Here is a 26,712-nt window from a genome sequence, read left to right as displayed (position 1 = left end):
TGTTTTATAGCACAATGGACTTCCGAACCTCACAATTTATTTATTTTTTTTGTAAATATAAAAATGAGTTTTTCTTTGTTTAAAAACTATCATGTGTTGCTTATTTGAAGGTACATTTAGGTCAAGTCAACATGTCATAAAAGTAATGTATTTTCGGTCAACGACAACTATGAACAAGTAATATTAATTAGTTCAACACCAAACCACATTTGAAAATAATTAAAGTCGACACAAATGTTAGTAAAATGTATCAAATCTAAAGCAGAGAAGTTATAAAAAACACAAATAGGTGGTCCTTACATGCGCATTAAGTTGCTTTTACAAAAATAGGTGGCCCCATAATTTGCTTTTACAGTTGGAAAACTTTAACCCAGAAAAAATAAAAAATCATATTGAACCTTTTTTATTGCCAACTCGCTAAAACAAAAAATCATATAGAAAGAAAAGACGTGGTATGTATGTGTGTCCGTGTCCGTGTCTGATTTTGTGTCTGCTATGGGGCCGACTGTATAGCCTTTTACAGGAAGAATGTTGCGATTTCTTAAAATACAACTTCAGAGGGAAAAAGTAAATTTCATTTCCCTGCCTAATACTTGCGTAAATGTTACACATATTAACAATTTGTCAAATAAATTTATTTTCTAGATGACCCCGCCTTTCAATAAATTATAAAAAATCTACTCAGCCAAGTTTTGATATGCAAGGCAACCCATGCATTTCATCTCAACTCAGCTTAAAACTGAAACTTTAGAACTTATCTGACTAACAGGAGTAAAATCTCAAATGACCACCGTACCATCGATTGAAAAGCAAGTTTTCCAATTGCAATTCAAAAACTCCGAAAAAGCACCCCTGTTTAGATGCAAATCAAACATCACGTCATTGTTTTATAAGGTTATACAGTACAAGTACACTATAAAATCGCACCATTCTTGTTAAGATGTACGATCCGTTGACAATCATGTAACTTTTACAATCTTAAAAATCTAAAAAAAAAGTACAGTTTAGGTATGATCTGTATTGTATATCAAGCACACAAAAACTAATGAGATCTAGAGCATGTTTTACCTTTCATTAAACGAATTTGTGCTATTCATAAGTATAAAACAATCCCTGATGCTTTACTAACTATAGTTAAATTGCATGAAATTCATTATAGTGCGCTGTCTATATAACCAACAACACGTAACATTAACTTATCATCTGAATTTTCAAACTTATATATACTTTATTTGAGATATACTGTTGGGAGTTATCAAATAATTCCATTGTCAATGGGTCGCCCTTTCTTAAAAGAGTCCAAAAATGTTAAGTTTTTTTTTTTTTATCAAAACAAAAGTGTTAAGTTTTTCTCAATGCAATTTGCATTGAGAAATCATATATGCAAGCTGTCAAATGAAATATACCAGGATATAATGACACACTTTAACTCTCTTTTTCTTGTATTCTTATGAGCCTGCTGTGTACGTGTAGCGTGTCTGAATCCCAATTAATAGCTCTACAAGTTTAGCTGCATCAAAAAACAAAAAATAATTTATACGCTGTCACTGAAAGTAACAAAACAGTATTCAATGATAACACATTGAATCTAAAAAAAATGCTGGTTATGCTGGTATCAATAGTTACAGATTCAGAGACAGCTAAGTGGTACAAAGATAGACAAAAAGATGCAAAAAGAAAAAAGAAATCACATTGTTTTGATCCGGTACCAGGACATGCCAGCATATATAACAGCGCAAAATAACTACTTGACCTGGTGCTACTTCTTTTCAAATAATTGGTAATATCACACTAGGATTTTTCCAGGAAAAATCACTTGTGTCCTTTTAATACTGATAACTGAGGTAATTAGCCGGATTTCTACGATAAGATGTGATATATTCCTCTTTTGTTCACAGTATTTTGTTTCAAATAAGAAAAATTATGTCAACATACATGTAAAGAAGCCAACAATTGGCACGGGGCTAAGGACCTGGTCAACTTTCTCCAGACGACTCCTGAAGAGAGAAATAGAAGGTACAAATAATTAAAAATATTGGGCATATTTGAAATTTACATGTTCATCATGAGAAACTAATATAGAAAGATATGTGCCAATAAGACGTGAACTACGGCCATGGATACTGAAATAGTGAGTCAATAGGGATCCGATTGAGTTATATGATAAATCATACCAGATAATTTAAATGATACCCAGTTAGTATATACAAACAGAATCTTTTTTTTTTTTTTTGAAACCTTGCCAGTGACTGACAAGTTGAACATTAAAATAAAAGTTTTTACATATAGGCCCTCGTCACAATGCTGATAGCAGCATGTTTGGGCAACAAAAGTAATGAAACATAAAACAACAGACTAATGAAATGAAAGCATGTATGCAACAAACCAACAACTGATACTAAAACTACAGCACACTCTACAGTTAATAGTTAACAGAATTTAAGCCATAATCTTCAAAGCACATTCCAATTGACAACCTCATGACATGATTTAAATTTAATGTTTCTCCAATAGAAAATCTGTAACCAAAAGTTTTCATAGAAAATTCTCACGGAAACAGGTGTACCTGGTATATCTAGTAAAGAAGGGATCCCTTAAGATGTACAGAGCCAATATATTCTTTCTCCTTTTGAGCTGTTTGGAAAAACAGAAAAAAAAAAAAAAAAACTTTATCAATTCTCGAAAACCAATTCAGAAATAAAGTAGAAAATAGAAAAATTATTAAAGTAAAATTACTGTCCTTGGGCAAAGGGGGTGCTAAAGGATTAGATTGAATTTTGGTACCATTCAAGTCCAGATACGATCTATAAGCCCAAATTAAACTAGTAATAATTTGGCCCATTTTTGTTTCCTTCTGTTCCATTTTGTTTTCTCCTGGCTTGTTTGGTTGCCAATTGCATGGAGGAGTCTGCATTTGAGGCTAATTTGCCACAACAGACGACAAAATGGAGCCTGAATTGAGTTTAAATTCAGACTAAAAGTGCAATTGGCTCAAAGAAAGTGCCGTATGAGTCACAAATTGAATAGTTGTCTATGCATCTAAGGTGCGAAACCTCACAAATATAATGCACTCACCTCATCCTTTTCAGAGTCAGATAACTGGTACGATCTCCCTCCTCTCTTGCTGTCTCTACTAGTAGCATGAGAAACAAGGGTAATGCCGGTTAGTTCAACAGCTAGTGACACTAACCAAGGTGTCCAAGATTTTATCCCAAATTTTCGTATAAATAATACGTATATGACAGGTCTCAATACGTGAATAACTTCTCCTATTAAATATAGGCGACCATGCAATCCTTTCTCATGCCAAATACTTGAGAATGTAGGTTTCGGTGCTGTCAGACAAAGAAAAAAAGAACGAAAATGACAAATTAGTCTCATAAAGATTTTTTTTCACTTTGCACCCTCCCTTGTGTTAAAGTTTCTTGAATTACATTGCAGGGTTTCTATCAAAATATGACATTACCTCCAATGTTGCTAAGACATGAGAATTAACCTACATAGCCCTTCTCTATGTATTTGTTTTCCTCCTATTCACCCCTTTTTCCTTTCCAATAATTATGAACATGCCTACCCCCCCCCCCCCAAATATCATGATTTTTTCCAAGGGAGTCAGGAGAATTTACCAGGCATAACAGGTGCAGGTCTGTATGTACCCAAGTTATATTTTGCATTTTGACCAAATTTGTTTAGCGCATTGACAGCTCTTCCTTCTAGACCCCTCGGTACCTGAGAATGTTGAGAAGACCCCTCTGCATTTGCAAATAGGCCCTTTCCCTCGTTCAAAACCTCCCCTCCTTGCAATAGCATCTTGAACCCACTCTCTTTAAATGTCGCAACTCGTACCAGTGCCCTGGTATCCCAATAAAAGCACATAATCCTAGTGAAAATGTTTGCTTTGCAATTCTGGCCTTGCAGAAATTCAAAATATAATGCCAAACCATAGAAAGGAAAAATATCTGGTACTCCAACTAGAAGATCACCTAGCTGTAAAGGACTAAGGCGTAAACAATAATAAAGGTGCTTTTATATAAGCATCTAATAAAGTAAATGCGGGAAGACTTTGATAATATCTTTCACACGCATGGTACTTTGGTGTCTGTGGGGCACATACACTATACTCGCATTTTGTCTAGCAAAATTCAAATTACATAGTTAATGAAGCATTCAATGAGGGCTAATTGGGTACTATCCACGTTTGGAGGTGTGTCCATGAAATAATTTAAGCATTGCAGGGATACATACAGTATTAGATCTTTTCCAGGGGCATGCCTCAAAAACAGACCTAATAATCTAAAGGCATTAGCAAAGAAAAGAGTACTTGATGGCCTCCATGGCCGCAATAAAGCCCCATTTTCCGTCTTGCCCAAAGAAATGCTGAGATGCCACTTCCACAACTGCCTCACCATCTTTTAAAATTGACAAAATGAGAGACCAAGAAAGCTGTGATATATTGAAGCCCTCCTGGCCTCGATGAACTAGCGTTTGTGGGGCCGTGTCGACTATGTGCTGGTTCACAGCACTTACCATGCCCAAAAATGCATAAACTGCGGAATAAAGGCTGGTTAGAAAATAGGTGAAGTTGCATGAATCACCTGTTTGCTCAAATTACAGTTTTTGAGTTTAGCCCTTCTGTTATTCGAAAGTTACAGAAATAGTCTCGTTGCACTATGACCAGGCTACTATTTTTCGTTCTTATTTTTCAAAAAAATTAGTCTGTGTTAAATACAAATAGTTCCATACATTTTGAAGACAGGGAAGTTTAAAACAATGAAAATAGATCAGGCGAATGATATGATCTCAGAACCCAGCACTCATCACATCTGGTATCAAGCAGACCAATGGCAGATCTAGGTGAAAAATAATTAAAAATCAAATAGCTACCTCATTTTTCTCCCCGTTGCTAAGTTTTTCTTCTGATTACTAAAGGACTGTGAAAGGTCAAGTAAAATTTGATTAATTGTTCCTTATTTTTCATTTTAGTTTAACAAAACTTGTTCAAAACAACAACAAACTATAAGCATTGGTTTAATATCGTCCAAATTTGGTACAAGCCATATCGCATTAATATCATTAAACCCGTCCAAATATGGAATTTCTCAAGTTTTACAACCTGATGCATGCATTCAGAAAACAACACTTCTGAGTGCATGCATTCAGAAAACCCTTTTGTAAAAATGTGTTCCGATTTTAAACATACTTGAAACTATTTTTCTAGAAACACGGCTTTTATTTCTTCATATAACCAGGGATAGAAAAAAGTTCTCCAAACACAGATTGATGGGATTTTTCTTGTTGATATCTAATTCAAAATAAACCAACTTCCAAAGTAAATGAGGTTATGCCTGACATTTTATATGACATACAGGTTTCCATTTTGCAGCATTGTGTGCAACTGATATATCAAAATTGTTTAGGGGTACAGAAGAAACTTTCCCAAAAATCAAAAAGAGCAAATTTACCAAACAATAAACAAAACCTGCTTCAGGCCCGATCTCTGAATTGGAGAACCGCTCTGGTAGCAGCCATGTAATTGCCTAAAAAATAATAAAAGAATATTAGCAGTGAAAAATTATTGAGGATTGCAACTTATGATGGTACATCAAGTTTCAGGTACCAGTATCAGTGGGGTTGTAAGCTAGATTTTGTCAACCCTATTAAAACAATTAAGTCCAAGTAACTAAAAATGTAGATTTCTCATCCGAAATTAAAAAAGGGAAAAAGAAGTAAGTATTAATCACACAGATACTTGCTTCTTTGAGAACATCGACCAAAATATAACGAATTGAAATTGAAAAGCGATGTAATGAATTCTTACATTGGCGAGGGATTCGAGATTTTGAACAAATTCTCTGTTCGCTCGCACGAACTGCTTGTAAGTCTCCATTGATCTTCCTCTCTCTCTCTCTCTCTCTCTCTCTCTCTCTCTCTCTTCGAGTTTTTATCTCCTTTTCTGTTATTTTTTTTCTCCTTGACCGCAAAGAGAAAGAGTCGCTTCTGTAAAGCTTTAGATAGAAAAGGGGGCTATAATGGCAAAGTTTTTTATTGAGTAATAATGTAAAAAAAAAAAGTGAAGTTGAAGAATAATATTTTGAGATCGGCATTAATTGTGCGGGGAAGGTGGATTTTTTAGATCTTTTTCCAATTAAAAAAAAAAGTATGTAATCTCCATTTTATTATTAAGCACGTTGGGTATCGGATCGGTCAACAGCTTCGGATTTGATCTCAACCCTCCAGTTATATAATTTGTCTTTTTTTAATTAAATGCATATGTTTTATGTATAGAAATCTAAATTTTATTAAAAATATACTCACCGCATGTACTGCCACACAATACGTTACAATTAAAATTGAACATACTCTGAAATTTAGAGATATATTTCTCATTTTCCTTATTTCTTTGTTTTCATATTTCTCCCCTTCAATTGAGAAGGCTCCACCTTCTATTTTCTTATTTCTTTCTTTCATTGCCTTTTTTTCTTTTTTATAGGGATCACAATAGAAATCATTTTTTTTAATTTTCTTATTTTTCTTTCTTTGTTTATATACATATTGTTGTGGGTAATTTAGAATATATTTCCAATATAAAATATATCAATGTGTGTGTGTCTGTGCGTGTATATTCTAAATTGGAAAGAAAGAATAAGAAGAATATAAATTGGAAACAAAGAAAAATATAAATTGAAACGTGTGTGTGGATATATATTTCTCTTATAATATGTGTGTGTATCCTATACATACACACGATAACACTTTTTATTTATGTTTTTTAATATCATATTATATGTTGATATTGAATTGTTGTATAATATTTTATATTAGATTCAAATCGAGCTATTGTTTGACGTCATTGGTACTTAAAAATAAAGAATCATCACATCATCAAATTGTTATCAAAGATCACGATTAAAGTTAAATTAAAATACATAATCATATAAATTTTCTATTAATATGTGTCTTAATTTTTGGATAATTATTATTTTCATTAATATATATATATATTATAATATGTCCCCGTTGCAACGCAAGGGCATGATACTAGTATGACTATTATAATAATATATGCCAATTTTAACTGTAGAAGTTTTAATTTCGATTTTTTTTCCCATTTTTCGTTTCTACATTATCGAATAAAAAAGGTTGCTCGGTTGGGGACGGGTCAATATATTGACAGAGTAGTTTTTGTTTCATGCAGCACACCAGTCATATAGGCGTTGTTTTGATTTTAGTGTATCTACGCTGCATGAAGTGAAAATTGCGTTGTCAATATTTTGACCTTTTTGGGGGGGCGGTATTTTACATAACACTCCTAATAAAAAGTAATAAATAGAACGTCGGCGGCGCTCGTAATTTGTTTAGCTGAGTGGGACCACCAATTCTATTGGAAGTACGATAAGATGGAAAAGAGGAGGAGATAGAAAAGGGATTTCTTTCTCGATTGATTGTTTGATTTGTTTCTATATTTTGTCATTTTTCTTCATCAAGTGGCCTAGAAAAGTAATGTTTTGCTTTACATTTTTCGAGCCAACCTTGAAATTTGAAAATGGTGGTAAGTTATTTTTTATTTAAGGAAATTTTTATTCATAGAAATTATTAAGTCTAGGCATGTGAAAATTGAAAAGGTGTCTTATTTCCAATAAATAAAGAAAAATATGACTTACTGAGTCTGATCCAAGATATATGGATCTGATTTAATGATCCGGATCCAAATACTATGTTTTTTCTGAGATCATTCGTGGATCAGAACTTGATTATTCTCTAATCGGACAGTCCGGATCCAAATTCAAAAAAATATGGATCTGAATCATTGAATCTAATCCATAATATTTAGATTGGACTCAATAAATCCGTTCTTTCTATATTTGTTGAAAACAAGACACTCTTTTTAGTTTCGTACGTCTTATTTTAATAATTTTTACAGGTAAAAAATTCCCATATTGAAGGAATTTAATTTAATACGAAATGACTTTTATGGTTAGATGTATAATAGGAAATTATATTTAATTATCTACGGTGTTTATGGTTCCTTCCAAGCCACTGTAAATTATGTTTGCTGAGTATCCAGGACATCATTAGAAATTATTGTAATGGACTGAATTTAACAAACAAGATATATTTTTAGAACAAGACATTTTAATTATACAAATGCTTCATTAATAGAGAAAAGAAAAACCTATAAAATTTTATTAAAAGTAATAAAAATTATGCATGAAATTTATAAAAAAAAATAAATGAAGGGGACTTAATCATCCTTGAATTCCTTTAGAGGTTTTATTTTTGCACAATTTTGTATGGAATTCATATATATTCAGATATTCTATACACAGTTTATAACCATGATGTATATTTATTACTAACAAATTCGGACAATAATTATCAATTTTCCAAAAAAAGTGTCCCATTAAGAGGTATTATTTTTTCAATTACAAACAAAAAACATAAAAGGAAAACCAGATGATAAAAAAAAAAAAAACGGTTCGATAATTTAAAGTAATGGAATTTAGCATGGCTAATTTACGAACAAATAACAATTATATGTTTTTAATGAACCGTTTTTTATAAAAAGAAGTAAACCAAACTAATAATAAAAATAAAACAGAGAAAAGAGAGAAGCTTTCTAAATAGAAATCTGGAATCTATGTGCGGCTGCAAGTGGTTAACGGGGCCAGGAATAGGATCTAATGATCCGGGTTTCCATCATCCAGTTGTGAAAGTAATGGAAGCATCCATTTTCCTTCATCAGCGTTTTTCCACATGACCAATACCTCATGCTCAGTGTTATATCAGTGTTGTAAAAACGGTCGTTTAAGTTAATTAATTAACTGATTAGTTATTAGTGGAAATTAAACTGTTACAAATTTTTCAGACTAATTAGCTGACTATTTCCGATTATGACCGATTATTCCTACTTAATCGTTTGGTGGTACCCTACCTATCCAACGAGTACATACCGTTATTTAGAATACTGTGTTATATACTCGCATAGTCGCATTCATATCAGGTGATGTATCTGATAATCTTAAAATGGTTCTCCATATTTTAAATAGGCTCTGTATATAATTTTGACTTGAGTGAAATTATTTTATGATTTCTATCCCATGGATATTGCATCAAATTACGTCATAAAGTATAGAGGTAAGCATAGAAGCAATATAATTAAATTTTGGCAACTCAAATTATGTCATAAATTTCATATGTAAAATTTTAATACTAATTAGGTTCAAATTGAATTATAGTAAAAATCATGCCCTCACAGAAATGTTAGCAGGGTAGGAATTCAAAATTAATATCCACGGCACAATAAATAAATAAAAAATATGACTTTTATTTTCTTAGAACTAATTAAGCAAGGTACTTCTTATGTTAGAGAAGTTTTATATGCGTGTATTCATGTACTTTATAAGGAGGAGAAAATCTATAAGACATTATATAATTTTATTTATCCAGCATCTTTTTAAATAACTTCGTTGAACATATTCAATCTTTTAAGTCCTTGGCGGTGTCTAAGTTTAGTATAAAAGAAGAATTGACATTGAATTTTAAAGTTAATATAATTATGTTCTACATAATAAAACTAACAATAAGGAAATCAGCTTTTGATATAGCATCTAAGAAAATCTATGGCGAAATATTAAAATTAAAAGACTTGATCTCCATCCAGATATAAAAAAATAAAACCTAACAATGGACGTCTCCAACTTGAATGTGCCAAGGGAGAGGAGCTATTTTTCTCGACAATTAGCATTGGTGGTTTATTAAAAACAGAATATATTATACATATACTAGATGGTCAAGTCAAACATCCTTCAAATGCAAAAATACTGTATTTATAAAAATAAGGTAAACAGCAAACATGCAGAAAAGTGCCGATTTTTTTATTAATAGAAAATAAAATAATAAAATATCGAAAAAGGTATAGATTTTGGGTTTTGTCGAAAAATAAGTAGAACGGGTTTAATAAACCCGTCCAGCGGGACGGGTCTAATTATTCCGTCCGGATCTAAGTATCAATTAATTTAATGACGACGCTAATCAAATTCAGCGGAAAGGGAAAAAAAAAAAAACCCGGACAGTACAAGCAGACCCGTCCTGAGTAAAAAAAAAAAATCCCGAATGGTATAATATAACCCATCCGGCATTAAAAAATTTATTATGAAATTTATTACATTGTACCGAAGATGATGCAATATTGTATAGTAGCACTAGCACTGGAGAAAGAGACATGAGATGGAGATTCAGAGCAGGTATGGTTTGTGCTATTATCACGTTAATTACAAATTTACAATTAGCATGCCATTTCTATGGTAGTAATTATGCTAAATTTTTTATTAATAGAAATTAAAAAATAAAATCCGATTAATATTCGAAAATTTCGTATCATAGGAAAGACCCCATAAATCTTAAAATAAAAAAAAGTGCCATAGTTTATTAGGTCCCACAAACAAAGAGAAAAAAAAGAGAACTATTGCCGTTAAAAATATCAAATTACATCTATGCCACTGAACCCGTATTTTTCAACAAAATTCATTTGTTACAACATTCAAAATAAATTTTTGTAACACCGGACGGGTTATATTATACCGTCTGGGAATTTCTCTCTCTTTTTTTTTTTCTTTCTACTGAATTTAATTAGCGTCATCATTAAATTAATTAATACTTAAATCCGGACGGGATAATTAGACCCGTCCCGTTGAACGGGTTTATTAAACCGTTCTACTTATTTTTCGACAAAACCCAAAATCTATACCTTTTTCGATATTTTATTATTTTATTTTCTATTAATAAAAAAATCGGCAGAAAAGTGACCACAACGAGTCGACAACCTAATTACACCTAGCAATACCTTTATTTATTTATTTTTATTTTGGCGCTTGTTTCTTCATCCCATCAACAGCTAGTTTAAAAATTCTAGAAATATTTATAATTTTATATTACCAGCACAGACAACTAAAAACACTTTTTTAATCAACTAAAGTGTCCGTATCTTCCCCACTAAAAGATAAAAGATGAGCTCAAAAACGGTCTTAATAGCATTGGGAAATGATTTGATTTGCTCAAGAAATTTAGTCTCGAACTGATAAAAAAAAAAAATACCGTTTTAGTACGCAATATGTTACAAAAATTTAATCATTTACAGGTTTGAATTTTTATAAAGTTTACACTTACTACATTAATTTAATAATAATTGACATTTAATTTCATATAGTATTGACTAACGCTGTCTTATTTATATAGGATGTTAAAAAACAACCGATGAGTCATTTCAATTTTATATATTGCCAAACGTAAAAACATAAAAAAAAAAAAGTTGCAGTAATTAATTTCAAAAGCAATTTGACACAAAAATGCTTTCATACAAACTTTTACTTGAAGATATACATGAGGCATGAGCTAATGTGATGCACAGTATGGATTATTAATTCCAAAAGCTCTGAACCTAAATTGCAAATCCCAGAAACTAACAGGTGCATTTACTTACAAGATTGTATGTGCATCAAAGTCCCAAAAGGCCAAAACTATATATGAAATTTCAAATCCCTGAAATTAGGAAATGAATTGCACACCATGGAAGTACGGATGTAGAAGCGCACTCCTGGCAGTAATTCTTCTCCTTGGGTCTAACTGAAGCATTTTCTATTTGCATGAATCAAATTTCAAAAACAAAATCTAAGTTATCATCAAACTGTGTTCTATAGGTTTATTTCAGTATTAACCATAACTGACATGTTTATTCACTGGAATGAAAAATGAATACAGGCCCAAGCTCGTAGTAAAACTGGAGTTTGGTTAGAACACAAGTAGAAAAAATTGAAAAGAGCTGCACCATGTTGATCAACTGTTGTGCATTGCTGGCACTTCTTTATCATAATTTACTTGAGAGAACAAAGACAGAGAACGTACCGACAAAAGATCAACTCCTGATGGTTCTAATTCGGGTACAAGCACTGCAAGGTCCTGCAAAGGTTTGCAAATGTTCAATTAGAATTCCAAATATGTCTCACTAATCTTCATGCAGAGGAACATGTAATAAAATAAAAAAACATTGGATGCATAGCCTTTGTTAATGTCCATCTTTAACTTGAAAAAACAGACAGAACTCATCCAGAAAATGTTATACTTGAGGGGTGAGTGATGCTACGGTACTATGCATAGCGCATATTAGTATGTACTACGAATCAATATCTTCATTTTCATAGTCTAAATAATCAATCTGAACCGTTCAACAAGATTTCCATCTAAAAATGTACCTGTAGATTTTACATTTTTTTTTTATTTTTTTACTTTTTTTTAAATATATTGAAAATCACTATTGTAGACCATTCAAAAGTAGTGATTTCCTACCTATCTAAAAGATTAATATATTTTTTTGAAAAAATGTAGAATTTGGTATGCAAGTACATTGTCATATGAAAATCATGTTGAATGGTTTAGATTGATTATTTGGACATTGAAACAAAAATATTGATCCGTGGTACAGCACAATCCGCGTTATGCATGATACCATAGTATCACTCTTTGAGGGGTTATTATCCATAAGAGTTCTCAAATACATAGATGGCTGAAAAATAGGAAATGAGAAAGAAACCAAAACTAGAAAGTATATTACTACCTGAGGATGCCACTTGGGAAAAGAAAGCTTGTAGTCAGGTAAGAAAGTAACTCCTGGCCATGTCATATCATCTGGGGTCCCCAGTACCCTTCATTTATTAGTTCAGTCAGTTCCCATAGTAAACAATTTATCCAATATCAACATACTAAACTAGAAATTTTTAACATTTGATCAGTCCAAGCTCTGCTGAGAACGCCATGTACATAAGGCCAGTGTGTTACCAGTACAAGCTTAACCAAACTTATCATAAATCAAGACCATGTTTGGGTTCAGTGATGGCAAATTGTGTTAAATTAAGACCTGAAGTTTCAGACAAGTGATATTAAACCTGAAAATTTTGAGGATTTGGTCAATCTCAGAGTCACCGGGAAACAAAGGTTGGCCGTTAACCATCTCTGCAAATATGCACCCTACTGACCATATGTCAATTGGGGTTGAATACTGCTTGGACCCCAATAATATTTCTGGAGACCTATACCATAGCGTCACCACCTATTCATAAAAGACGAACAAAAGTTAGTTCATATCGGTAAAATATGGATGTATGAATATATTCCACTGAAAAGCTTTAATTTATCTGCTTATGTAGTTAACTAAAAATGGTATAAATTATAAAATCATAAAATCAACCAGCCAGTTGGTCTACCAAATATCATTTAGATTATATTACCTCGATATTTTGGATAAATATGAATTAGAGTTGGCTCTGAGATAAAATGAAAACTAAATGCCCCTCATATATAAAAGTAGCATTTCATCTGTTCCTAAATTAAAAAATTGTACAGGTATTGCTGGTATATCCATTAAATGTACCTAGTAAAGATCAAACGGTATCATTCACATTATAGTTATATCCACAGAGGATATTGATTCCGGTCGCTACACCAAATTTTTACTTGATCTAAGTTGCAAAGTGCAAGTCTAAAGTGCCATGATTTCAGCAGATCTGCAGCTGACCACAATTAACCAGCTCATCCTGATTTATGCAAACCATATGTCATCAGTGAACCCATTGAATACGATCTTCAATCACATGCAGTTTAACTCCGAAGGGAAACAGAGGGTGAGGAGGGGGGTGGGGAACAAAGAAAGCGAGAAGAGAGATAGCGCACGAGTGATTGCTGATGAAATTTATTTTTAAATTTTATGCAAAACTCTGCCAGAATTTCAGGGGGGGGGGGGGGGGGGGGGAGCAAAATTGCAAGTCTGCCCTAGGCAGGTCCTGCCTACAACAACAACAACCAAGCCTTTAGTCCCAAACAAGTTGGTTGGGGCAGGTCCTTTTAAAGAAAAAGTTGCAAGTCTGACCTCATGAGTGAAGGTTCTGACAGGTATGGCAAAAGCCCTGGCAAGGCCAAAATCGGCGAGCTTGATGGCATTGTTATGCTTGTCTATTAGCAAATTTTGGGGCTTCAGATCCCTGTGAAGGATTCGGTGCGAATGGCAGTATGCTAAACCCCGAAGGATCTGGAACACAAATGACTACACACCAAAAAAAGAAAGATTCAGAAGTATGAAAACACTCTGATTTTTAAGTATGCGGCAAGACGCCCTAGTACTCACGTGTCAAGAAAAACTACTAGTAAAGTTATTTACTTTTTGGTGGGTCAGGGGGTTGTCTTTCCCTTTCTTGTATAGCAATGGAAAGGTTCTTACATCATAACAAACATGCATGTATTGAATATGTAAGATAAAAAAATGGAAAAACAAAGATGCTAACCCACCTCCCACGAGGAAATAAAAATAAACAGAAAGAATAGAATCCCCTTGGACTCAACCAAATCAAATGTACTGACATCTCAGTACACTAATGTGCTAATCCAGATGGCACTTGCATATAGATAACGGAGAGAACTGAGATAAAGAAGGCAAAAAAATTTGACCTGGATGATCCGAGGATTGCTTGAGAAACTGGGGCAAGTATCCATGTGCTTCTTTAGGTCAAAATCAAGATACTCAAAAACCAGATATATGCATTTCTCTGTGTGCACTACATCATGCAACCTACATAGTATGGTAATACAAACATAGTTTGTGATCATAAGATTCAATTTAATCATTAAAAAATCTCAAATGTCTATAGTACATTCCAACTCCTAAGTCCTAATGATGAGTGTGAAAAGGGGTAATTTGGGAATTTCTGGTCAAATCAGGCATACCTGCTAACCTGCTCAAATTTGGACCCAACTAGACCTTAACTGTCATCAAGCCAGGACCTGAGATACCCCTAATGCAAAAAAATAGAAACCCAACAATCCTGAACTTGACTAGAACTGTTCCAAACTAGACCCAACCTGAAACCTCACCTGGCCAACCCGAACAAGAACCCAATCAGGCACTCAATTATAAGAACAGAAGCCTACTGGTCAGAATCTGGCCTAACCTGACTCCTTGTTTGACACATTTGATATAAACTGTCTTTGAATCATACTGGAATTTATACCTTCTCTAAGAAGAAAGAAAACAGACCTGACAATGTTAGAGTGTTGCACTTCCTTGAGGAGAGAAATCTCACGAATGGCAGTACTTGGAACCCCATCGCCGGAGCGCTCCAGCCTGATCTTTTTCAATGCTAAAAGCTTGTTCGTGCACCGGTCCCTTGCCTTGTATACTACCCCATAAGTACCTTCTCCTATCTTCTCTACTTTCTCGTACTGTATATATCACAATTATGGACAAACAATAAAGTCTGACAAGTAAAGTATCAGTATGTATTGGCTAGTACCTAACATCAGATGTCCTAAGCTCCTAGCTCTTGGATAAGTTTCAAAATTCTTTTGCCTTTGAGCATTCAATTGAACTTCTTATATTGTTACTAATAGGTATCTGATCCATCCAAAAAAAATGATTTGTGCTGGTGACTTACCTAGAACAAACCATACAGTTTGGTTCTGGCACTGGTATTATTCATTAATTTGTGCTGGAGCAAAGTACACCACACTCCTTGACAGGACTGAGTGTAGTAAGCATATAGTTCCATAATTAATCAAAACCACAAGGGCCTATACATAAGTTGAAAGAGAAGAAGAGAGAGATAGAGGGACAGATAAAGCGTAATGCCAACTTGCCTGATCCATCTTGATCACCTATGCACGCTGCAATCTGCCTGATCTGATAAACAAGAGAAAACAAATCAACTGGAGAGCAATACAATACCGTGATAAAAAATAATTTAACTTTTTGTCAAATAGGAATAGATGTTGATGAACATTAAGGACAGAACTACTTTAGAAAATTCAGATATTGTCATTTGATATGAATTTCGAAACAGCAGCACGGGTTGATAAACACTAATTATTAAGGACGTCGAGCAAATTTTGTTATGAATAAATTTGTCTAGCCTTACGCGAGGGACTATTGGAAGAGGGAAAAGAACAAATCCAGGAGGAAAAGGATCAACTACCGTTCAAATAGAAATCTAGTTCACACAAAATGTCGCAACTGAAAGCACTCGAACAAATCAAAATCAGGAAATCCCCGATCAGGAACACAGAGAGAACTCTTGCAAAATACCCGATCGGGAACAAATCAAAATTACGGTCGAGCACCTATATTGCGGATTTCTTCAGTATCGTAAAGCGGATCTAAAAGATCTTCTTAGCTGGTAACAGCCAGACAAGTAAAGAGAAACGAAAGTATCCCTAATTCGACGCCAGTTGATCTGATTCAACGGATACAGACATAGAATGCGCGATCACAATTATCACTAGAAGAAGAAGTGATAATTTGTACCTGTATCCGGTAGAGAGAGAGATAGTGTGTGTGACTGAGAGAGGAGAGGAAAGGCAAGGTAAGGTTACTAGGTTAGTTTATCTTTCCCTTTTCGTTAGAATTTAGAAATGAAGCGGGAAGGATGAGAAAGAAGGGGCGGGATTGCAGGAGAAACCTTTTGGTCCGTTTCCCTCTCCTTTATTTTCGGATAGAATCCAGCTTTTGAGAATTCATATCGCCAAAGGTAACACGGTATTTCTATTCAGATCCATAACGTCCGATCTATTCCACCTCGGTCCGGATTGGCACAGATTCTGATCAGACGGTTCTGGTATAAACAGAAATATTTTGTTACCTCGGAGGATTTGGCTCGCTTACAAACGGTGTGCAGAACGCTGACTATGACAAGCGGGGCCCATATTTGGGCCTTCTTTGTTTGACCCCGGGACTAGTATTTTGCTAGACAACAGCCGCACAGGTTCGTTTTAAATTTGAAATTTTTGTTATAGCCAGGGAAGGGATTCAGTTTTTTATTTTTATTTTTGGTCTTTATTTATAAAATTTATATAATTTAAAATTTCAATAACGAAATAAAATAGTTAACTATGATCTATATTACTTTTTTTATAAATATATAATTGTAAAAATTTATGGTATTTTAATTTTATTTTAATTATTATCAAGAGTTTGTAAAAATACACGGATGTTAAAAATTTTATGAACATTGATTTTTTTTCAACTTAATAATTTATATACAAATAAAAGTCAAAGTTGATGATTTTTTTTCTACGCAAGAAACTTCTATGTATCACATATAATAGTTTTGATTTAAGCGCGTGAGTCTTGAAAATTTTTGTTATTGCGAAAAATTAAAAAATAGAAGTATATTAAATACACAAAAATAAAGGCTTTTAAACCCTCCTTTAATATCAATGATAATATATTTATTTTATTATTATTTCCTCATTGTAATATTTATTAATTTTATTCCCCCGTTGAAATTTGACAATCCTACCTATTTTCCATTTGTTCATTTTGTATGAGAAGTTTCACTTGGATTATCACTAATATTGTATTGGAGGGGAAATGTCATGTATACCCCTCAAAAATCTCGAAATTACGTATTTTTCCTCTAAAATTCATAACATCATATTTATCCTCCTAAATTTAAAAAAACTCACAAATTTACCTAATTTATTGACCTTTGTGTTAAAACTCGTTTTTAACTTATAAATTACTCAATTTATTCTTCATTAAAAAAAATTAATATTATGTATAAGAAAAATATTTCATTTTCCAACAGATCGGTTTATGAGAATAAGTGGTTTTTTTTCTACCTGTGACGGGTATATGATAGAATTTAAACATATGCTTGCATGTGCATATGAGTAGGAAATAAACTATTTGCTCTCCTGTAATATAGAATTTGATGGACACAATAAAATTGTGAGTAATTTTGCAAGAAAATAATAAAATTTTATGAATAGATCAGGATGGATGTGTTATAGTAACTGCAAGACTTGTAAATTCATCGTGCGAAGTGGGATCGCCTATCTAATTGTTTATGTGATTATCCTAACTTTAATTGTAGGAATATAAAATAAAAATAATTATAGTTAATTATATAAACTAACTTGATGAGAATTAATTTTGGTCTAGTAGTAAAGATAATGTTTTACGTGTTAAAAGTTGCATGTTCAAAATTTGAATAAAGAAATTCTCTGTGTATATTAAATAATTAAGTGATTTGATCTCTAATTTTTACTCAAGATAAATGAAAAAATAATGAACTCACTTAATTAGTAATACATCTAAAACGGCCATTTTTATTAATACCCTAAAAAAAGATTTTTTTAAAACTGCCCTCATATTTGTTTTTTTTTTAAATGCCCCGACCGCCAGGCCCATGGGCAGTCCACCCCTCCTAGCAGACCGCCTGGGGTCCGGGCGGTCCTTTTTTTTTTTTTAGATATTTTAATATTTTGATTTAAATAATTTTGTGAAGAAAAAGTTTTCTTGTTCATAGTGTATGTCAAAAAATAAGACATCTGATATATTTATGAAGTGATGTCGTAACTCTTTATAACTTTGATTTGATTTGTTAGTTGGATATCACAAGTCTAACGATAACACTGAGGACTTGGCCTTGATTCTTGTCAACATATGCCATTTGCTTATTGTCGACTTATACCATTTATTTAGAGAATAATTGGATTATTTGATTATTGTCAACGTATACCATTTACTCGAAGATAGGCAAACGAATACAATAAATAGTAAATGCATTTTAAAATAATTATATGGATCATTATTGAATAATCCCTTAGGCTATTGACTAAACAAAATACCGATCGTTGTATGCCTACTGTCGAACGAAGACTTAAACTGAATTTATGAGGTACTAAACGACATTTTTTTTAAATTCTGATGCTTTGGATACCCGGAGGTTTCCCCTAAAATGATATTCGGATTCGTCCCGTCCCCCCCTCCCTTTCTGAAAAGTGGTCATACGCGCAAATCCGACTTTCCTAGCCAAAGTTATGACTGTTTAAAGTTTTTTCAAAAACCAAACTTTGGAAATTCATAACTAATTGTAAAAAAATCCAAATAAATTGAAATTCGTGTCAATTCTGTGTATTTTTTAATGCTCTACATGCTGGTATAATCACTTTCGCAGTTTGGTCCCTGTATCAGTCCAGATTTGCTGATTTATCAGAAGATATCAAATTTGATGTTTTTAGTACATTGCACTATACCAGTGGCCTTTGCTTAGTACTTGGTTGCTGAGTTTGGACTTGGTATCATACCAGATGTCAGTCTAGGATGCACTGTGCATAGACAGAGATCTAATTTGAGATTTTAATATATTTTATTAGCTCTAAACTATTTTTTTAGTACCAGAAATAAAGATAAAAAGATCAACAAGCTGTCAGAGGCCAAGTCCTTAATTAGTGTTATCTTTAAACTCGTGATATCCAACTGACAAACCAAATCAAAGTTATAAAGAGTTACGACGTCACTTCATAAATATATCAAATGTCTTATTTTTTGGCATATACTCTAAACAATAAAACTTTTTCTTCACAAAATTATTTAAATTAAAATATTAAGATCTCTCTCTTAAAAAAAAAAAAAGAGGATCACCCGGACCCCAGATGGTCTGGTCCCTAGCGGACCGCCCTTGGCTCGAGCGGTCTGCTAGGAGGAACGGGCCGCTCGTGGGCATGACGGTCGGAGTATTTAAAAAAAAAACAAATATGAGGGCAGTTTTAAAAAAATCTTTTTTTTAAAAAAATATTAATAAAAATGGCCGCATCTAAAATTGTCATTCACCTTTTACAATTGATTTGCAATTAGGGATCATGAATGTAAAACTTAAATTGCAAAGTTACTAATCCATCAAAATAACTTGTATTAAAATATTCATTGGTCCCACAAATTAAAATGATGAGAATGTCGTGATTAAAATGTCATTTTTTTCAATATCCAACGTTAAATAAAAAATATCAAATATATTCGGCTCTGGAGACAATTTTTAAAAGTGTCTAGATCGGACAAACTTTGATCAGTCCGTTTAAATATTCGGCCAGCCAAAGTTTGACCGACCTGATAATTTGTTTTTTATTTTGTAAAAATAGCTATAAATATTCCGTTTTTCTCTCCTCCCTTTCACAATTCATTCAAATTCATTAGAAGAGAAAGAAAAAGAAAAAGAGACGAGGCGATTTCTAAAACCGATCGGTTTAAAAAGCCCCCTTTCACAATTGCCGATAAAAAAACACTATTTATATTACTCTACCTTATCATCTTCATTGTTGCAATCGTCAATATAATTTTTTTTTGTCCAATCATGTCAATAACTTTAACAGTTATTTCGCAATCAATTTTAAACTATTTTAATCCCTACAAATCATTATAAGTTAAAGGGGAATCCACTGAATATCTTAATATATTTTTTTTTATCTTTACAAATACATTCTTTTGCATATTGCATATCAATCACAAACAACAGTGTAAAATTCAACATAATAGTCAATTAAGTGAGATTATAAATGAGTCTGACTACTATAATAATAGTATTATTTTAGCCGTAGTGATGTTGACTCTAAAATTCATTAAACAGATCTCAAATAACGATTAAACCGTTCAAATCGATCTATCATATGAGTGACGGTTTTACATGTAAATTTTATAAATTTTTGAATTTATTTCTTGTGAAGTCAAATTGTTAAAAAAAAATGATGAAGAATGAATGTATTAGAATTAACTTAAAAATCTTATTTTTTGACCATTTGATTTCGTACCAAATAAAATAAAAAATTACTAAATTTTGCATGTAAATGCGTCACGTGTGAAGTAAATCGGTTTGAATGATTTATATTCGTCGTTTGAAACTTATTCGATTAATTTTGAAATCAATATCACTATGATTGAAATAGTTGTAGCAGTAGACTCGCTGTAAATTATCAAATATTTGACATTGTACGGTGATGTTATAATTTTCATGTCAGCGTTTTACAATTCATTTGTAGTTAGAATGAAGATGTTCTACTGTTCTAGTATTCACTATTTTTTATTTATTTGAAGGTTAGTGGTTTTTATGTTTAGTAACAATTTAATTGATAAAAAAATATATTTTACAACCATTTAAGTGACTCTGATTTTTAGATTTACTTCTATATTCTCACGAAATTTTTTAAATTATTTAAAATTACTCTAATCATTCTCGATCACCCTCTAAATTCCTAGATATACTCTTATAATTCTATTTATATATGCTCATAATCATTCTAATACCTTAATCCCTATCTTGCTCTACGATCAGATTTGCTCTTTCGATCACCGCTACGTTCTGATATGACTAGATCTACTCATCGCCGCACTCTGATCGAGATGACTTTACTTACGTGAAAACTCGAAAAGAAGAGATGGAGTGAGACTGTGAGAGGCGACCGCTAATTGGATTTAGAATTTGAGATTTTTTTTTTTCCTCCGTTGGAGTCGCTTCGTTTTTTTTTTATTATTACTCTAGGAGTTATTTGTTGTTATATTTATTTTTAGAAGTTCACTAATTCTAATTCGCAGGATCACTATGGAATTATACCTTAAATCTTTTGTTCTTATTATACTGTTTTGCTTGTCATAAATTTTAATATTGTAATTATCTTTCACATGCACCTTACATAACGAAAGATGAGAAATATATATAGAACAATTGCAGCTTTTGTCTCTTTGCGCAAAAGAAGTGGTTTGATATTTGAGTTACAAATCTCTGAAGAATATGAAACGTAAATAGGTGCGATTAAATTATCAAGACTTAAAAATAAATTTGGATTGACAATAAAGTTTCATATTTATTTCTACAAGTCTGTGGCTTATTTTTTTATTTAAAATTATAAAAAAAAAATTTGAATATAACCAAGCCTTGAGCCTTCTCAATCAATGGATAATATTTTGGATGCTAAGACTAGATCGAGCGATTTACCCACACTTCGAAATTACTGATCTAATTTTTATTCGTCGGTAATCCAACGACTAAAATTCGGATATTCTAAATAACTCAAATTGGATATGGACCGTCCGATCAGAATCCGCACAGATATTAAAGGGCCCCGTGAATTTCAACCTGAGCGGGATAAGACCGAATTCTAATCGTACGGTCCGGATCTAACTCAAAATTAAGTTATTTAGATCCTAGTATTTTCTAAAGTACCTGACCGATCATGTAGGATGCCCGGTTCAAAATCAACTGTTGCCTATTCGCTTCATACGCTTTGAGATCCGTTCCAGATTAAAATGGACGACTCAGATCTCATTCTGCACGGTCCAGTAACGTATATGATCTAAATTTAAGCAGAGGAGAAGAAAAATAACCTCCTCATTTCAACAAGCTGCTCTATCCATTCCACACCGTTAAAAGCCCTCTTAAAACCCAGCTCTGACAAAGAGAAAGAGATGCTCCTCTTTGTTCGGGTGGCCTCAGGGCCTTCGCCACCTCCCACGGCGGAGCGCCGCCGAGCGTGTACAAGGCGGCGCACAGTCGTGCGGGCGGTCTCTAGAACCTCACGCGACGGCGGAACAGCCAGGAAGGAGAAGAGACGACCGACAGACGACTACCATGCCACGGTGGAGTCTCTCAACTCACGTGAGCGTATGGTGCCAAGGAAATCCCTCGGTCAGGTAATCTATTGTCTGAGGTACAATGGTAATTGCCAGTGAAGGAACCCGGTTTTATCTAAGTTCTGCTACATTAGCCCAGTGTTTCCATCGAATTTGATTTTCATATCAATTATGAGATTAAACTTTAGACTTGATTAAATTGACTCAGTAATTTGCAATGAGCCTCAATATCGCCTTTTTTTAGCTTTGAAACTAGCCTAAGCATCAAACAAGACACAAAACAAGGTTCAAAAGAACAGGTGTAATTGATCTCTGGTTTTAGTTTTCTTCATTGTTTTTTCATAAAGCCATCCAATTCACTCAACATTTGGTTATTCTTACAGCACTATATGTTGAATTCAAGCATAAATGATGAACTCGTAGATGCAGCTGATGTCAAAGAAGGGGACGTGGTACTAGAGATTGGACCTGGTACTGGTTCATTAACCAACACTCTTCTCAATTCGGGGGCTACAGTCCTAGCTGTAGAGAAGGTTACATATTTACTGCATTTATTATCTTGGAGTTAATGACAAATCTGTATTTCCGGGCAGTAAGATTTACATATGCTTTTTTTAATATAATAGGATCCTCGAATGGCAACTCTGATAAAGGATAGATTTGCAGGCACCGAGCGCTTAAAGGTATATTTCTTTTAATTTTTATTATACAAGATGCAAAAGATAAATAGCAAAATATTAGACATATCTGGCCACATGATTTTTAGTATGTTCAGGTCAGTTTGCATACTGTTTTAGTGATGTCTTGTGAGTCCGTACTGTCTGATCTAAATGAGCGCATCAGATCAATCAGCTGACATCATCTATGGGTGCGTTTTTAACAATGTCATCTAATGCTTGCGGGTTAGATCAGAAGATATGATTGGAAAAGCATAATCCCATGACGGTGATAAATTGTACCAATTTGAACTTCATAGTATTGTTGTAAAACCTCTTTGACCACCTTTATATTGAGTTATTTCTATCTATTGTTTGGTGTTTGGTTTGAACTTTGAGAAATTAAGTGTAAACTGAAGTTAATAGTGTCGAAATAGAGGTTCCATTGCAACCTTAGGTTACTCGAGCTAAATTTGCTTAAGTCAAGCTGAATTGCCCTCGTTACAGTGCAGTGGTTCAGTTTAAAAAAAAAAAATAAGAAAATAAAAAAGTCCGAATTAATCGATAAAAGAAAATGAAATGGATCTGAAGAGAATATCTTATGAACTGATTGCACCATAGCATTCTCTTTTGAATAAATTTGAAAGGACCTTTGGTTTCAATTGCAAACAGTTTGGAGGAAAGTTTTGTTTCACCTTTTTAGTCACATATTTTTTTTCATCACAATTCGTAGATTCTCCAGGAGGATATCACAAAATGCCACCTTGTTTCGCATCTTGCTCCTATGTTACAAAACCAGACACCGGAGGGGCCTCAAAAACTTGCAAAGGTATCGATATGAACATTTTTAGTAATGTTTATTTTCTCTGTTACGAGTTCCGACTCCTGCTATTTTATGAAATATTTAAAATACTGTAGTGCAGTGATGAACAAACAGGTAACCCATATCAAGTTATTAAATTACGAAATTACGAGATTGTATGTTTTTGGAATGAGAATAGTAATCCTAAAATTTCATTGGACCATTTTCATAATTTAGTAAAGAACTAAAAATGATAAGCTAATTTATTACCATTTTTTCCTATTTTGAAAGGCTACAACTATCAGAATAACTTTTCAAATACTTCACGATCCAAAAGAATATCGTTTACGTTGCATACGAAAACATATTATTTGGACCAAAATGGGATACTGTAAAGTTCAAGGGCTCAAATAGGACATGATTAATGCTTTGATGTTTTTAGCATAATGATCTTATTTCTTCAGGTAGTAGCAAATATACCATTTAATATAAGTACTGAGGTTGTAAAGCTTCTACTTCCTATGGGAAATACCTTCTCCGATGTTGTCCTTTTGCTTCAGGTTTGTTATTTAAATTAGTACCCATGTTTTCCAAAATTAGTCTTTGAATGAGTTTCTGCTACTATTAAAAGCATAAAGCGCTCAAATAGGGATGTAAATATGTGCCATGCTGTGACTTGGGTCGCGTGACCATGTGCCATTCCATGACCGTACCAGTTTGCATGTTGTACCGTGTCAGTTTTACGAAGGATGGTCACGACCCGCAAATGGTCACGGCGCGTCGCGAGCCACGGCACTTCACCGACACACGTACCGTGCCATGCAGTGACGTATCCGGTTACGGCATGACTTTTTTTACATCCCGAAGTGCAATTAACAATCAGTTGTGCAATGTGCCCTTAATTGGACAATGGTTCTCAGTTGAATCCAACCTAGCCTTAATTTAAACTTCACCTCTGCAATTAAAGCACCAAGCAGACAAGAATAGAAGCAGGTTCTGTACCTAAGACTAAACTCTTTTATACACAATAATAAGTAAAAGCTTGGTGTTGTCTTGAATTAATTATAGGATGAGGCGGCTGCACGGCTGACTGACGCTTCAGTTGAAACACCTGAGTATCGATCCATTAATATATTTGTCAACTTCTACTCTGGTATGCAATTTTAATTTTTGTTTGTCATACTGCTAATTGAACTATGCATTTATCAGAATAGGACAGTTAATGCTTTTCAAATAAGTCTTCTTGGGAGTTTTTATGTTTGTTTTCATCTATTGTTGGCTTAATTATCTTCAATTTTGGAATCACCTCCATACACTTCCTTAGAACAACTACATTTATTCTCAATCATTATATCTCTTTGTATAAAGGAGCAGTTACTTTGAACAGTTTTAGAGGAAACATGCACCTAAAATGTTAATATTTTTTAATCATGATATTAAGAGACTCATTTTGAAGGCCCTCATTTGTAGATCCAGAGTACAAATTACAAGTAGAAAGAACAAATTTCTTCCCTCAACCAAAGGTAAACCTCTCTTTTTGAAACACATGAAAGATTGATCACAAATTCCATCTATAGCCCTAAAAGTTGTAAATTGCTAGCATTTATACTTGTGCTAAATTTCATAAATCAGGCTGATTGTCCATATTTTACCAGTGCTTTTATATCTGAAATTCTCCATGTAATAAATGAATACAAGTGGGGCACGTGCACAAAACAGTACTTTTGGAGGGTTTATAATTTGAAAGTTTAAAGAAATGCTTATCTTGATCCTGTTTGGAAAAGAAAAACATGTAAATATTTTAAGCAAGAAAACATATGTTCTTGTGTCTTCATCCTACACTGCTGCTCTAACTATTATTTTATGCTTTTTGATGAAGGAACCAAGCTCTAATATTTTTGTTTTCTTGTTAATTAAATTTGAAGTTTGATGCTGCGATTGTAAGGTTTAAAGTAAAACAGATTTCGGAGTATCCACCAGTTGCTTCTCCAAAGACCTTTTTTTCTATGGTCAGCAACTTTTATTATTAAATTTTTGCATTTGAAATTCTAGTGCATTAATTTGATTTTTAATGATTTTTTTGTCAATTTTAAAATCTAATTTTTCAGGTAAATTCCGCTTTCAATGGGAAGAGAAAAATGTTGAGGAGATCACTTCACTATTTGTGCTCTTCTACCGAGATTGAATCGGCTCTTGACAATATTGGGCTTTCAACCACGGTATGTTTATTGGATATTAGAAATAGAGTAGGGTTATTATTTTTGTGCCCCAATCATGCCTCACATCCTTATTTCCTTTTTCAAAGTCCAAACAGTTGATCCAAATTGGTCAACATGTTCTCCATATTAAAATGTGCTTGGAGACAATTTTATATTTTTTGGAATTTTTTACTATTTTTTTAGTTAGATACAAAATCACTGTTTTTGGATGGTCCAGTATCTTCTGAAAAACAATGATTTTCTGCCTATCTAAAAAAATAGTATATTTAAAAAAAAAACACAAAGTTTGGTCTTCAATCACATTTTTATATGGAGATTAGGTTGAGTAATTTGGATTTGACTGTTTGGACTTTGAAAATAAAGATAAGGATGTGAGGCATTATAACCCTACTCCTAGAAATACTGTCGAAAGTTATGTATTATTTTTTGCAATATTCTCCATTTTGGTTGCTTAACTTTATGCTTCAACAAATGCAGTCAAGACCCGCTGAGCTCACGTTGAATGATTTTGTGAGGTTGCATAACAATTTGGTAAAACAGTAAATTCTTCTGAAGTTGTAAATAAAATCACCCTGATTTCTCCACGAAGAATTG

General features: G+C 33.1%; 3 protein-coding genes across 5 annotated transcripts; 1 reads left to right on the top strand and 2 right to left on the bottom strand.

Moving 5' to 3' along the window:
* Nucleotides 1–559: 559 nt before the first annotated feature.
* On the bottom strand, nucleotides 560–6,002 carry SSE1 (shrunken seed protein (SSE1)). Of its 2 annotated transcripts, none has more exons than XM_078322023.1 (9): nucleotides 5,819–6,002; nucleotides 5,480–5,537; nucleotides 4,322–4,547; nucleotides 3,627–3,853; nucleotides 3,076–3,335; nucleotides 2,567–2,634; nucleotides 1,936–1,997; nucleotides 1,407–1,510; nucleotides 560–852 (listed from the first exon to the last, which is right to left on the bottom strand). In XM_078322023.1, the coding sequence occupies exons 1-8, from the start codon at nucleotides 5,885–5,887 to the stop codon at nucleotides 1,449–1,451; spliced, it is 1,032 nt and encodes a 343-aa protein (XP_078178149.1). In that variant the 5' UTR covers nucleotides 5,888–6,002; the 3' UTR covers nucleotides 560–852; nucleotides 1,407–1,448. The 2 variants fall into 2 exon arrangements, with proteins under 2 accessions (XP_078178149.1, XP_078178150.1); XM_078322024.1 differs by having other exon boundaries at nucleotides 5,463–5,537; nucleotides 5,819–5,880.
* Nucleotides 6,003–11,333: 5,331 nt separating this feature from the next.
* LOC144572878 (cell division control protein 2 homolog A-like) lies at nucleotides 11,334–15,783 on the bottom strand. Of its 2 annotated transcripts, none has more exons than XM_078322560.1 (8): nucleotides 15,679–15,783; nucleotides 15,080–15,264; nucleotides 14,494–14,614; nucleotides 13,919–14,092; nucleotides 12,939–13,102; nucleotides 12,608–12,698; nucleotides 11,902–11,955; nucleotides 11,334–11,634 (listed from the first exon to the last, which is right to left on the bottom strand). In XM_078322560.1, the coding sequence occupies exons 1-8, from the start codon at nucleotides 15,685–15,687 to the stop codon at nucleotides 11,545–11,547; spliced, it is 888 nt and encodes a 295-aa protein (XP_078178686.1). In that variant the 5' UTR covers nucleotides 15,688–15,783; the 3' UTR covers nucleotides 11,334–11,544. The 2 variants fall into 2 exon arrangements, with proteins under 2 accessions (XP_078178686.1, XP_078178687.1); XM_078322561.1 differs by having other exon boundaries at nucleotides 12,611–12,698.
* A 6,430-nt stretch (nucleotides 15,784–22,213) lies between these two features.
* Nucleotides 22,214–26,685, top strand: PFC1 (Ribosomal RNA adenine dimethylase family protein). Its single transcript, XM_078322222.1, has 10 exons — nucleotides 22,214–22,501; nucleotides 22,825–22,974; nucleotides 23,068–23,124; nucleotides 23,831–23,926; nucleotides 24,364–24,459; nucleotides 24,968–25,052; nucleotides 25,370–25,422; nucleotides 25,825–25,908; nucleotides 26,008–26,118; nucleotides 26,596–26,685. Exons 1-10 carry the CDS (start codon nucleotides 22,277–22,279, stop codon nucleotides 26,659–26,661), a joined length of 1,023 nt encoding a protein of 340 aa, XP_078178348.1. The 5' UTR covers nucleotides 22,214–22,276; the 3' UTR covers nucleotides 26,662–26,685.
* The last annotated feature ends 27 nt before the right edge of the window (nucleotides 26,686–26,712 follow it).

This window comes from Carex rostrata, chromosome 20 (genome assembly GCF_964058835.1).
Source record: "Carex rostrata chromosome 20, lpCarRost1.2, whole genome shotgun sequence".
Lineage (NCBI taxonomy): Eukaryota > Viridiplantae > Streptophyta > Magnoliopsida > Poales > Cyperaceae > Carex > Carex rostrata.
Note: the sequence above shows the minus strand (reverse complement) of the source record. Positions and strands in the feature narration are given on the sequence as shown.

Bases quoted from the DNA above. Each gene is read 5' to 3' on its own strand.
- PFC1 (XM_078322222.1), top strand. From the start codon at position 22,277: ATGCTCCTCTTTGTTCGGGTGGCCTCAGGGCCTTCGCCACCTCCCACG. The intron at 24,460-24,967 runs GTTTGTTATTTA...AATTAATTATAG, and splicing joins ATGTTGTCCTTTTGCTTCAG to GATGAGGCGGCTGCACGGCT. The intron at 25,909-26,007 runs GTCAGCAACTTT...CTAATTTTTCAG, and splicing joins CAAAGACCTTTTTTTCTATG to GTAAATTCCGCTTTCAATGG.
- SSE1 (XM_078322023.1), bottom strand. From the start codon at position 5,887: ATGGAGACTTACAAGCAGTTCGTGCGAGCGAACAGAGAATTTGTTCAA. The intron at 5,538-5,818 runs GTAAGAATTCAT...ATTATTTTTTAG, and splicing joins ATCTCGAATCCCTCGCCAAT to GCAATTACATGGCTGCTACC. The intron at 1,998-2,566 runs GTACACCTGTTT...TTCTCTCTTCAG, and splicing joins TTCTTTACTAGATATACCAG to GAGTCGTCTGGAGAAAGTTG.
- LOC144572878 (XM_078322560.1), bottom strand. The intron at 11,956-12,607 runs GTAATATACTTT...AAACCTTTGCAG, and splicing joins CCAAGTGGCATCCTCAGGTA to GACCTTGCAGTGCTTGTACC. The intron at 11,635-11,901 runs GTACGTTCTCTG...TCATGCAAATAG, and splicing joins CAGGAGTTGATCTTTTGTCG to AAAATGCTTCAGTTAGACCC.